At 38.9% G+C, this 13,772-nt stretch overlaps 1 protein-coding gene across 2 annotated transcripts; it reads right to left on the reverse strand.

Moving 5' to 3' along the window:
* Positions 1 to 369: 369 nt before the first annotated feature.
* Positions 370 to 5,418, reverse strand: LOC146649925 (uncharacterized). 2 transcript variants are annotated; one of them, XM_085387369.1, is made up of 4 exons: positions 5,212 to 5,418; positions 4,431 to 4,510; positions 2,516 to 4,235; positions 370 to 2,419 (listed from the first exon to the last, which is right to left on the reverse strand). In XM_085387369.1, the coding sequence occupies exons 1-4, from the start codon at positions 5,277 to 5,279 to the stop codon at positions 1,333 to 1,335; spliced, it is 2,955 nt and encodes a 984-aa protein (XP_085243495.1). In that variant the 5' UTR covers positions 5,280 to 5,418; the 3' UTR covers positions 370 to 1,332. The 2 variants fall into 2 exon arrangements, with proteins under 2 accessions (XP_085243495.1, XP_085243496.1); XM_085387370.1 differs by having other exon boundaries at positions 4,448 to 4,510; positions 5,212 to 5,367.
* Between the last annotated feature and the right edge of the window lie 8,354 nt (positions 5,419 to 13,772).

Raw genomic sequence — 13,772 nt, forward strand, 5'->3', positions numbered from 1 at the left:
TTAAATATATAATTTTCCTGACAGGATGAGCTTCCTGAAGCATATGCATTTAAACTGCCACAGTGTTGTATTTGTGCCAGGTAAAAACACATTTCTGTCTTTAGTTTTGCACACATACCCCAAGGCTGTCCTCATTGGAAATGTTCTTCTATACATTATTGCCATCTAGTGGCTAGTTTATTAGGAATGTATTTACATTTTTGGGCCATGTATTTACCGTGGAACAATAAGTCAACCGACAGGATAACTAAGACTGAACCTTTAAACTGCCCCATCACACTGTCTTTGTTCTTTCACTAAGAACCAGAAAGCTGGAATAGTTACAAACAGGGAAAGAGGAACAAACAATCAAATACACCAGCAAACGAGTTCTTTATTTTAACTTGTTTTTTATTGAGTCTGACAAATTTACATGATTAAACTTTTTCGTTGAAGATTTGAGGAAAACAGACATCTAGTTAAGTAAGATGTTATAGTGGAGACGAAAAGCCGAATAGAGTGTCACGACAATGGTATATAATCAGTAGAATCTTTGTTATTCAGTGACTCATAAAACATATTGTTGGTACACACAGAGGAAAGAATAGATGGTTGCAATCAGTGAGCTCACACTTTACCCAAAACAAACATGAATCCATAGGCCACAGAGAGTCTCTCACTGTCAGCATATCTGACATATCCACATTCTAGAAACTAGGACAAATGAAAACAATGCTGACAATGTTAAAAAGAAAAGTAAATTTGGATCCAATAATTAAATTAAACAAGTTTACATACATTCAACATAATTGCTTTTCTTTCTTTCTTTTTTTTTTTTTAAATTTCTAATTCCTTCATCCCTTCAGTTACCTTCATATAAGTAGTCTTAATTTAACTTTTAGCCTAATAAAACAGAGCAGCTTTTTTTTAAAAAAAAACCTAATTACTGTAGGATAAAATAATAATGTTTGCTTTAGTTGGTCATGGAAAAACTGCCAGAAATAAAAACTGTCAGTAATAACATGATGATTTGCAGTCATACAATTCTGGTTCTAGGTACCTTAGGCTGCTCATGCTGCACGCAAACAGATGTTTTCCTACCATATAAGGGCTTTTGGGAAAAGCAGCCTGAGTCATAAAAATAGTCGGACACTGAGACTTTGGTGGGTCACACACAATAAACTGAATTTCACACACAATAAATATTGTTTTTGAGTTTCATCATTGGTTTCTCGTAATAGTGGCATTCACCACAGGTCTTGGATAAAACTTTCAAAGCAGGATTCAGTACTATAAACTTTTATTTCAATTGTGTGCATAAAAAAATCCAAGCCTATGAAACTTTTCAGATGCTCAATAGAAGTGCACCACCTGGAAGCCCCGTAAGCATCTGAAGGCATGTGCATCCAGATTTGCCATATCAATGAAATTGTGCTCCAACTGCACTTTCACAAGTCCGCTGAGAGTTTTATTGCCCCAGCAGAAAGCATCACGAGGCACTGACCGAATCTTGTTGTGCTTGAGTGCTACTGAGTGCAAACCTTTAGGTAACTGTCTGGGCACCTGCTTCAGTGTGTTGTGACTCAGGTCTAACTGGTGCAGTACGGGCAGCATCCTGAATGCACCTGTTGTCACTTTAAAGATTTTATTCCATGCTAAGCCTAGGTGCTCTAGCTTTTTCAAACTTCTGAAAGCTGATTTCTTTATGGAAGATATGAAGTTTCCTTCCAAATTTAGAGTTTTAACAGATAGAGGAAGGTGTTGTGGCACCTGTTTTAGTCTGTTCCCCTCTAAGTTGATGCTTTCCAAGAACGTTGTATTGAGGAAGGAATCCCTATCTAGCCCTTTGTTTATCAGTCTGTTTGCACTCAGGTCCAACACCACCAACCCTGATTTCCCGTTGAAAGCTCCTCGGCCAAAACTCTCAAGGACGTTACCCTTAAGATAGAGTTCTTTGATTGACAATGGTAACCCCAGAGGTACTGAGATCAACATGTTGTGATCCAGGTTTAGAGTGCGCAGGTTCCCTAGAGGGGAGAGCACGCCATTAGGAACTGAATTATTCCCAAGGCTGTTGTTGCTGAGGCTCAGAACCAAGAGGCCAGGGCACCATGCCCAGGCTGCCTTCGAGATCACGGTCAGGCGGTTGTTGTCCAGACGAAGCTCCTCCAGAGAAGCTGGAAGGTCTGCTGGCACCCTTTGTAAGAGATTCCTATCCAAGTAGAGGCGTTTCAGAGCTGGGACCCCTTCAAAAGCTCCCTCAATTGAACCATCTGTGAGACGGTTGTTGCTTAGTACAAGGAACTCCATAGAGTCATATTGATTTAGCAGGTCCAGCTGGATGCTGTTGATGTAGTTATTCATAAGGAGGATGTAGCGGGAATTATAGGGGATACCATAAGGAACCTTATCCACACCTTTGTCTGAGCACTGGACCACTCTAAAAACAACACATACAATTAAAGAATCATTAGTGATTTAATATTAAGAATATTGAAAGGGTATCTTAGTCTCATTTTAGTATCCTTTGTCTTACCTTCCATAGCAGGCACACTCGATTGGACAATAGTTGTCCATAAAGTAAGGAAACTGCGTTGGTGGTAAGATTTCTTTCTTCTTCTTTGGTGGCTTTTGGGTTTTATTGTTCTTCTTCCTTCTCTTTTCCTTGGACTTCTTGATGGTCTTATTTTTGCTTTGCTTGTTGTTTTTCACTGGCCTCGGTGAAGGTGTTTTGGCAGTTCCGAGCTGTGGTTTGGCTGAAGATTTGTTCAGCTGTAGTTGCGGAGAAGATGCTTTATTTTGCTTCCCTGTAAGTTTGGTGTAATTCTCCATCAGTTCAACATTTCGGTATTTTCCCATCGACTGCGACGTGTTTGATTTGTGTGCAAGCCGAGGCACTTCAGCAGATAAAACTGCATTTATTTTTGATGTTGAGTTTGGCTCTCTGGTGAAAAACTTTGCTTCATTGGGTTGTGTTGTTGCTGTTTGGACCAACAAGATAAATTCCCCCTCATATGGTTGCACAACTCTGTTTATTTCCCCCTTGTCCTCTGCTCTGTGTGTTTGTACCTCTTTCCATGCTGGTTTCAACAAAACATTTTTAGCCATTACATCTTCTATAACTGAGCCAGCCTTCACTTCCATTTCTTTCTGCTTGAGATGGCCCCCCAGACTCTCTGTTAAGTCTGTGATGTGACTGACTGAGTTAGGAATGTGAATATTGACAGAAGGAGACTGAAAACTATCCGTGGTGTAAAGGGTGGGAGGGTGAGAGGAGTCTGGAGGAATTTGTGTGGGTGTGACAGGAAGTGAAGGGGAGATGTGAGAAGCGGGAGGCTTATTTTGAGAACGGATGATAATTTGAATTGTGGCATTTTCTACCTGAGCAGGAAATATACTTAAAGGAGATGCAATGTTGTTAATTAATACCTGATCTTCTTTTTCTATTAATTCCTTATAGACTGCATGGGCTATGTCCTCACTCTTTTTTGCGCCCTTCTCCTTGTCTCCTATTTCTTTTATAGTTTGTGCCGCTCTTCTCTTCTCCTGATGACTGATCCCTGCAACTAGCTCTCCTTCTTGCTCCTCTTCAACCATTTTTTGTTTTAGCCTCTCTATTTGATCACTTCTCTTCACTTTCACATCTATCCTGTTGTGATTCGCTTCCTCTGGTATCACTGCATCATGATCATGATCTATTTTCCATTTTCCCCCAGTACGTATCAGTCTCCTGCTCTCATTGTGTGTCTCTGTCTTTGAGGCAGGGTCCAAACTCGGTCCATTTTCTCTCATTTTCGATGCAACCTCTTTATCTGTATCTACATATTCAGCTGTGTCTGGTACAGAGTAGATCTCTCTTTTTGTTCCTTCTTGTAAAAGACTACTTGTGAGAAATGTCTCAGGGGTGTACCCTTCATCACTTTTCTTTACAAAGAGTCCTTCTATACTGCCAGCTGTGGTCGTTTCACGCTCTGTGTTTTCCTCCATTTCTGTTTCTATCTGTGAAGTCAGTCCATCTCCCCTTCTTTCCTTCACAGTCTTTACTTTCTCGACAAGCTCTCTAGTAGGGTTCCTCTCTGAGGTATTCCTTTCACCCCTCTGTTCCTCAGTTTTTGTCATTTGAGTGGATTCCTCAGTAATATTTTCGGCGCCATTTTTTCTCATCTCTGCAGATGTAAAGACATCGCTAAGCTCCTTATTTCTCAAGTCAGACTGGTCATGGCTGTTCCATCCGTCTATCTGAGCGAAAGTCAGTCCTGTTGTACAATGCAATGACAGAAAGTTCATACATTTAAATAAGCACTAAAAAGCTACACTTTCACGTTACAACAACTAGCATAATTAACATGAAAGGTGTTTACGGGAATGTCAGGGCTTAGGTCTGTAAACTATTATCTTTACTGAAAGAATGTCAACTCAAAACTGCTAAAAACTTTCTAGCTTTAACTTACTGGAATGTAATACGTACTCTGTGAAAATCCAGAGACAGTGCACAGCAGGACAAGTGTGAGTGTCAGCACTTCTATTTTCTCTGTTGAGGGACAAATATCAGTAAAACAAATTTCAGACAAGAGTCATAAGAACATTCTCAGCGTTAAAAATAAAATCTGGTTACATTTATAAACCTGTTGAATCAATAAATGGCCTGTCACTTATTTATATGGCACTTTTCTAATCTGTTTGAGCACTTGTTTGTACAAGCCTTATTCACCCCTTCTGATAAATTTATCCTGAGCCACAGATATTTAAAGTGTGCTAAACATTTGTTTTTGACCAGTAGCTTTTAAACCTTAACAGGTTTAAAAACATGAACTGATTGTATGAATCTCCAGTTTCCTAGAAAGTTACGAATGGCTTCTGTATGTAATACAATATAATAAATGACCATGTGTATGTGTGCTACATTTTAGGTCCCATAACATGTACTTGGTTTTGATTTTCATTCCCTTTTAACAGGTCTGACCTCTTTCTGGCTTCAAACACATTCTAAAAAAAACCCGATATCAAATAATAACAATTTACACATCTTCATATTTAAATAACTTTTTGGTGAAAAAACTAAAAAATTAAATAAATTAATAAAATACACATAGAATGCAGAATCCCAAAATTATAAAGGGATAATATGAATACAGTAAAATAATACATTAAATATGATAATAGAGTAAAACAATGAAGGTTAAGGACAGCACAACAAAGACATTGCTCAACTGATGTATGAGAGTTGCTTACCCATCATGCTGAATTCCCTTATTGTCTGCCTTTTCCAGTTGACCCTCACGTGCCTCTATCTGTAGCATCAGAAGACTTAAAAGCTACTGAACAGAATACTCCAGGAGAAAGAGTGCAACCTTTGAACCACACACTACCCCGGCATAGTTAACTTTAATGGTCCATTTCAGTGCCCCTCTCTGTATGGAGAGGTTTCACACATAAGCTCTGGGTAAGCCATGGGTAATAACTCCTAAAATGCCTTTATCTGGAAGAGGATTGTCACACTTACTCTCAATGTCAGAGGAATCTGAAGGATCAATAGTGGGAAAATGGGGCAACTTTAGGAAGAGGGGTCAGAGGTGATGGCCGCTTTACAGTGGCTACTATCTGCCACGCGAAGGCATTTGCATCTAAGAGGTTATGTAAGGGTGAGAAGTGGATCCTGGAAACTGCTTGGCCTTTCACTCATATGCTAATATTTTGAAGTACTCCAGGAGTGCAAAAACCAGTGATAGCAATTTGATTATGATGAATGGTTAGATGTATTATTCTCTTCTTCAGCATTAGGTTACAGTACTGCACAAAAGTCTTGTTGCAGCCTTCAGTTCTTGTGTTTTGCAGCCAAGGAGCCAGATCATATTGCGACTCGGTCTAGAGTAATAACTCTCTAGGTATCCTGGAGGTCTAGCAAATTTTTCTTTGGACATCGGATGCTTTTTCACTCATTCTGTGTACTTGACCATTTTAGAGGAATGTTTTAATGTTTCTTAAGCCACTTAACACTGACCTTTACATAATTCAACCATAAAAACATCACCTAACTCAAAAGATGGACCTTTCTCTACAGATAACACACAACTTAGGAAAGATCCGATTTAAAATTTTATCTTTAGGCATTTTGTTAAGAGCAGCCTGCCACAAAACACACGTGCATATTATTTTCCCCAGCAAAATATAAAGACATGAAGGGTTAATCAAGGCTTTATCCTACAAACTTCTAATAAATTAATGTCTGGTCTGGTTTAATTTTGAACTTGGCTGAGATGTCCTAGCATACTTGCTGTAGTAGACCATGATAGGTTTTGCCTTAACAACAACAATGTTAGCTTAGACAGAAAACAACCCAATTCATGACTCATGCCCTAGCCCCACAGTGCACAGAGATAATAACTCTCTAAGGTATGCAGCATGAGTGCTGATAAGGGCAGCAACTCATTATTTTCAGTATAAATTAAACTGCTATCAACCCTGAAAAAACTGCAACACATTAAATGTCAAAAAAGTAGAAATCTCACTCGCAATGGGAGCAACAAATCATGGAGCTTGTGCTTTTGTTGTTAATCAGATTTGACAAACAATTCCACACATGCAGTTTTTTTGTCCTGGCGATCACTGGAATTAATGTACATTTAGAAGAACAGCGCTGTATCAGGTTACATGTGTATTTCAAATAGAAACAGTTAAATAAACTATTTGTGTTGTGTTATTTCTTTAGCTGAACAAAGTTGTGTTGTGCAAAAACAACCATTCATTACCACACTATTTTTAAGATCATGTGGATTAAAGCACAACGTGCTCAGCGAGGGCCTGAAAATCAGGGCCAATTTTCAATGCTGTAAATATTTTGGACAGAATTTTCCCATGCCGTATAAAACACATCTTAAAAATAATGAAAACCGAACTGCAAATGTCAAACAGATGGTTTCGTTCCCCTTCAGTGTTCAGATATTTATTTATTTATATGTGTGTCTTTAAAGCGCATAATCTGTGAATGTGTTTTTGTTGCATCGTGAATCATTTGAACTCATTTGGTGAACACTGCTTTTTAGTTTTCCATTGCATTATTATGTGTGGGAATGTGAGTATTTATGTTTATCTTTAAAAAAAAAACAGATAAACATAAATGGTCATGAAAATACACAAAGGCAGAGCTGACAAACAATGCTTTTCAGTCAGTTTTATCCATGAGTATAGAACCACACTAGACAAGATAGAATAAATGATGAAACTCTTTACAAATTGGTTATTGTTCAAAAACAATATCCAAATGTGAGAAACAGCTTTACTGAGTTTTCTCACTAGAAGCCAAAAACACTTGAAATGTGGACTATGCCCTTTTGTACCAAACCAAAGCAGTTTCACTACTTTATTATGGTCACACACTGGCACGCCTTTAAAATGCTGACCTCTAGTGTAGAAAATATGTCATGTGAAAGAACAATCTGATAGTAGTTGCATTGCAAGGCCACAAAGTGGCAGCATGTTCACACATAACTGCTCAAGTTGCCCCAAAAGAGCCTCCTATTGCATAAGACTGCACTGAAAAAACACAGCAGATGGGCTTTAATGTTTTGTATGGGTCTAGATCAGTTCTGTTCTTCTGGATCATGAGAAGAAAACAATATTGACTTTAATACACATGAATAATAAATGACATGGAAGGGAACCTAAATGAAAGCCCATAAGAAGAGAGCGGTCTCTACAGCTGCTTGAATAGTAGTGGCTCATTTCCTGTCAGAGGTGACGTAATGTATAGGAGAGTAGGTGTGAAAAGCAGCAATACTGGAAGGAACAGAGGTGGAGGTGGTATCGTAGGGTTGCACCTGTTTAGGCTATAAATATGGGAGAGTGTTTCACTGTACAGCATGTGGGCCTGCTGTATGCGTGTATGTGTTTAAATGAAATGATATTTTATACAGAACATTGCCCCTCCTCCCTTTCAACCGATTTCAAAGCCTTTCGCTATCTGTCTCTCCCATCGACAGCTTCAAAATTCCCCTTCACAGACAAAGCGTATGATATACCCCACAATCTGTCTGTCTGGACTTTTGCCTCCTAGCCAAATCACTTTTACAGTTGAATGATTGTTCCCCCAGTGTATCCTCAAAGCCGCCCATCAGCCTCACCAGTTACTCCTTACTGTTGTTGTATGCTCCAAATCCCAAAGAAGCAAATGAAAAACAGATGTTCAGATATCATTTTAATTTACCATTTTTAATCGTACTTTTTTCAACCTTGTCACGGATTTTTACGTCTATAAGGTTTCAAATGATCAGATGCTTGGTTTGAAGTTTATCCTTTTAGTTATTTATTTTAAATTTGGCTTTAGTGGAAAAGAAGAAACTCAAAGACAGGTATGTGTAACGTATTTGTCTCCAAACAGTTGAGATCAGCTTCACAGACCGGTGTGGTATTGGTCTGAATGGTTGCATGTGTGTCACAGATATGACTGAATTAATGTCACACATAAAGATGTATGATTTCAGTTCATTCTCTGTGCAGAGCCACAGTGGACCTTTTTCTGATCTTGGTTGATAACTGGACATGTGATAGATGAGAATATTAACCCAGTTTTCAACCCAGTTTTTTACTAGTGCACAGACTCTTTTACAATAAAAAGACCAAACATGAATACTGTGTAACTTGAGGACATAAACTAAGGGAGAAAGTGACCAAGAGAGAGAAGAATGAAGTAAAATCAAATAGTGAGAGATAAGAAGTAGAAGAAAAAGTCTTGTGTGACAACAAGCTTGTTAAAAATAAACCCTCCCCCCTCAAACTATCCCATCTGCTTGGAGCCTGTCTGCTGGCAGTAGCACCAGTGGGGTGGGGGTTAACAAAGGGCAAAGGACACAGACTGTGATCAATTTGTCCACTAAATGTGTCGCACCCATATTTGTGCAGTGTGCATGACGCAATGGAGAACACACAACTGACATTCACTCTTATCCTTCAAGGGCAAATGATATTACTTGTGTAAACCTAGCATGTGTTTGGATCTATACTATCTGAATGTATAGGGTCATATACTGTGGTTATATATTCACCTCTATGACTGTGTAATAAAAATAGGATGAATCCAAGCTATATTCCTTCATCATTCATTTGTTGGGGGTCACTATTTGCCAGCTTTGAAAGTTAGCACAGTTAATAGCATATTTAGCGTAGGCTAGCCATCTTATTTGTTTTGCAGCCAGAAGTGACACATTTGGTCAACAGGGTGGAGTGCTAAGCTAACAATAAGTAGCATGTCTAGCTAGCACACAGACACATACATATCTGCTAATTTTTGTTAATAAATCATTGAAGTAATAGGCCAACTAGAATTTCACTCACAAAAAAATTTAGCACAGATTTTTTAGTTGCTCAAGTCATACATGCAACCACCACAGTATCCATAATTAGAGCTAGTGCTAGACTCATTCACAAGGTGGTGAGGATATTCTGTGCTAACAGTTGAGAAAAATGTCTACTTTTTTGCATATTATGGCCTCTGAGACAGATATTTTTAAACTTTTAAAACTATGAGCATACTGTGCGTGTATGGTTGTAATTATGCATACCTGTTCATGATGTGGTTTAAAGTAGGTTGTTTATCCTTAAATTTGTTGTGTCGCCTGTAACGGTGGCCCGGTGTATAGGTTATTATATAGAATTATAGGATTGCCTCTCTTATTTTGTATATTGTGACTGTGCATCTTAGTTTATAACCTCTGTTTTATGGGCATAGTCTGAGTGCAAGTGTGTGCATGAAGCCGCTCATTTTTTTTCTTTTTAAATGAAATAGTAAAGCAAGTTGAGCCAAGTACTGCTTGTCAAAGTTGGTTGACCGCACAGTTCTCTTCCCCTGGCACCAACCCCGATACTTCTTCTTGGAAGTATTAGATCTGTTGTATTTTGGATATAAATATAATGTGATGTTTTTATTGCTATATTATACCAATTCATTAACATAACTAATTTGCAGAAAAACTTTGAGAAAAGAACAGTTTGAAGGTTATGCCTTTCGTGGTGTATTTCCTATTCCTTTTATAAATGTCAGCAGTTCTGTTATCAGGCAGAAGAACATAAGGTAAACATTAACACACTGACTAGTCCAGTTCAGTTGTTTGAAGATCTGATATTGTCGTAGATGGTTAATGATTTTTAGTGACTGGAATTTTTCAAGGTTATGGATTGTTCTTTAAAAAATTCCAGACTGTGTTCCTGATATAAAAAGTGCACTAAAAAGAAAAGAGGAATTTCAGGAAAATCATGAGCTTACATGAGCATGAAAACAGGAAGTGCACAGATTGTACTTTAGCTATCCTTTTGCATACTTTTTTAAGAATTTCTAAATATTTTCTCGTCCTTCTGGCCAAAAAGGATAGAAGTAATCATGAGCACCCCACAACACTGTTGTCTTAACCCTGCCTAGAATAGCTTCACCAAATGAAGGTGGTTTTGTTTTAGTTCTTGTGTCAACATGGCAAGAAGCATTGGAGAAATGAGGATAAAGAATAAAAATGATTCAGAAAGTAAAACAGGAGGTTGAGGCAGAAAAACATAGATTATAATAGGACTTTGGCTCTTTCCTTACACTTTAATTTGAAGTTGAAGGAAGAAGGCCTTTGAAGTGAAAGCCTCACCCTGGCAAAAAACATATTTTTCTTTAGTGTTAATGAAGCTTATCTAACCTGTGGGTCAGTCAGTTATTCATAAACATCACATCAACGGTCAGGACAGACTGATCAAAGCACAGTTAGGTCTAAAATGACAAGGGCACTGCTAACTCAAAGAAAGTCATCAACATGGGTTTCAACATGGGTTTATACTGTGTTTGAATTAGTAACTCATTAACTTGTGGGAAAAGAGGGAACAGCAATTTCATACTAGCAGATTTTTCTTTATGACCCTAGACATCCAACCTTGAAATTGTTTTACATTCCCACTTCTTTGTTGAAGAAGACTCATCTCTATAACAGCAACACAACTCAGGAGGCCTATTGATTGCTTACACACAGAGACTCACATGTACAGGCCTTTACAAACACCCTTGAAATTGACGTTTCCCATGGAGAAAACAGCAACAATCCATTAGTTTTTTTTCTTTTTAGAAAAATAGAGTGTAAAAGCAACAATCTGAAGAAGCTTTGACATTTGGCTACCACATATTGCAAGATGAAACAAAAGCAATGCTGAAGCACTGTAGCAGAGCGGATGCTTTTGTCCTTTAAAATACCCCTTTGTTCATCTAAAGTGACTCATGTTACCGAAGCCACTTTTGACAGCTGTTATTGATGCCATCAGCCAAGAAAAGCTCACCATATGCCGCACAATGCATGTGTCAGTTCATGTATATACATATTCGGCTCTGTGCATTTAAAATGTATATGCTTTTTTTAAAATCTTTTTAATTCTCAAGGGCAGCTTGGATTGATTCTTTGTCCTCACAGGCAACAGGTGTCAAAAATGTGGGTGGAAAAAAGTGCACACAGCGTAAAGGAGTTGTATTGTTAAAGCGGGACACAGAGACAGATGGATCCACAGTGTTTTGCCGGGTGATGTGGGTCATTGGGCCCAGTTAACAATTCTCCAGTGTTATTAGGTACGCTGCAGCACTGCAAAACAAGTCGTTGACCTTGAAACACAACATCGCTGTTATATTCTTTTTTCTTTTTGTGGTTTCCTCTGTTAGTACAGCATGAAAAACAGTGCATCCAGCGCTGATGATCTATGACATACAAGAGCTTGTTTTAGTACGTTTTTTTTTTCCGAAAAATTCGCCCAAGAGAGGAAAAACAAAGTTAATCAATAAATGGTCAACATAGCAGAAACTTTTGCCACTAAAGAGCCAGGTATTACCCCAAGAGCAAACTTTTGCACGCAAAAGAAAATAAACATCGCATTTGGACTAGACAAAACTCGGGAAAAATGTCTCAAAATAACTGCTAAGCACATGTATGCCACATTTGTTATGTTAAACGGACACATATGTCGACAGAAAAAGTAGCGCAGTTAACTTTTCAGACCACAGAATTCAATTCAGCCTGCATTGTGTGCCTTTGTGGAAGCGAGCGTGTTTGCGTGAAGCGAGCGTGTGTGTGTGCGTGTGTGGGTGTGTGTTTGTGTGTGTGTGTGTGTATGTGTCTGGCGAGGGGCCCCTGTTATTATGTCCTGCTGCTTTTCAATGGAACAGCTGTGTGAGCCTCCAGCCGCCTCCAAACAAGGTACAGACTGCCTGGCAACTGTCCTCTCATTGGCCAACTTTCCACCTCCTCCGACCAATCGTGCAGGCCACAGTCGAGGAAGTGCAGGGGGGGGGAGAAAAACACAACAGAGAGAAAGAGAGAACAGAAAGGCTTGTGAGAAAGTTTGCCGTGAAAAAACACGAGAAGAGTTGGAGAGACATCAGCTCGTGTTTCCAACAGAGAGTGATAAGACGGAGAAAGCAGAATGACAGCTACATACTAATCATACTTAGAAGGCAGCACTTTTTAAAGCTTTAACCTCTTTCACACAGATTACCATGGAAATCTTTTAATGTTTCTCAAATCCTGTATTTTGTAGCCTAGATTTCCGTGTCGCACTCTGTTAGCTCTGACATCCTTAAAAAGGCCACAGTAGCAATTATGAAAGGAAAGAAATCCTTCATGTTTATTATATATCAGATACAACTGCTAACAATCAGTCAACTAGTCATAGAAATTCTTGAGACCTGAAAGATTTGCCAAAAAATCAGATTACTGATGTAGGGTTGTATCAACAAATAAAACAACTACATATACACATTTTCTGGGATCCATCAACCAGATAAGTGCCTGCATTGAGTGGCAACAAGGAGGCGGTGACTTTTCTTTATTGATGCTATCGGCTTTGTGTTTGGCAGGCAGAGACATGCCATTGCAAAACGAGTGTTTCCAGGGCTTCGAGTGGACTTACTGGTAGATTTGAGTCAACAGTCTCTCGAGGATAATAGGTGTTTGTCTTACAGTAGCCGTGACGCATGCGGTTGTAGATGTGAGGCTGAAAGAAGAGCGGAAAACATTTGGAAATGGGCGATAAACAAGCATGCGGTTCTATGCATCGTTTTAGTCTAAATATCGTTTCTCTGTATGTCATCTTATACATCCTCTGTGGGTATTGAGTGTATACCATGCATTTGTTTACTGTGTATCTGTGAGAAAAGTGAAGTGGGTGGATTCAAACTCACATGTAGCATATCTTGCAATTACTAATCAAAGTGGCCCGCAGATTTTTGCAAGAACGCACGATGCACAGCTCCTTTCTCCGCTGGAGGTTACACTTCTTCTGAAATCTCAACTGCAGTTTCTCCAGAAAACAAAAAAGACCTGTGAAGAGACACACAGGCATGGCACAGGCGAGGTGGCTTGTATGATGTGGTTAAGAAGGAGGCTATAAACTGCGTAGGTCTGCTTACTTTAAAAACATGTGCAAACACTCTTCTGATTACACACAGACGCTCTGGCAGACACACACACACAAACCTCTCTCGCACACATGCACATAAGCACTGTCTGTGCAGCCATTTGTCAGTATGAAATGTACAAACACACTGACATTACGATATGCTGACATGGCAAAGTGGTGGGTGTTTATGAGTCAGTGGATTTGACAGCCACCAGCAGCACCATGATGATGATGATGGTGGTGATGATGATGATGATGATGATGCAGCTGACACAGTTCACAGTACATGGATATCTGCCACAGAGATTATGTTGGTGACCTAAATCTGCTGCTCAAACAGAATATTTGCGATGCCGTTTTTATACTTTAATGTTTGATGATTTGTTTAT

The sequence above is a fragment of the Rhamphochromis longiceps genome, linkage group LG17 (genome assembly GCF_057381845.1).
Source record: "Rhamphochromis longiceps isolate RC_006_pf linkage group LG17, R_longiceps_female_GT1.1, whole genome shotgun sequence".
Classification (NCBI taxonomy): domain Eukaryota; kingdom Metazoa; phylum Chordata; class Actinopteri; order Cichliformes; family Cichlidae; genus Rhamphochromis; species Rhamphochromis longiceps.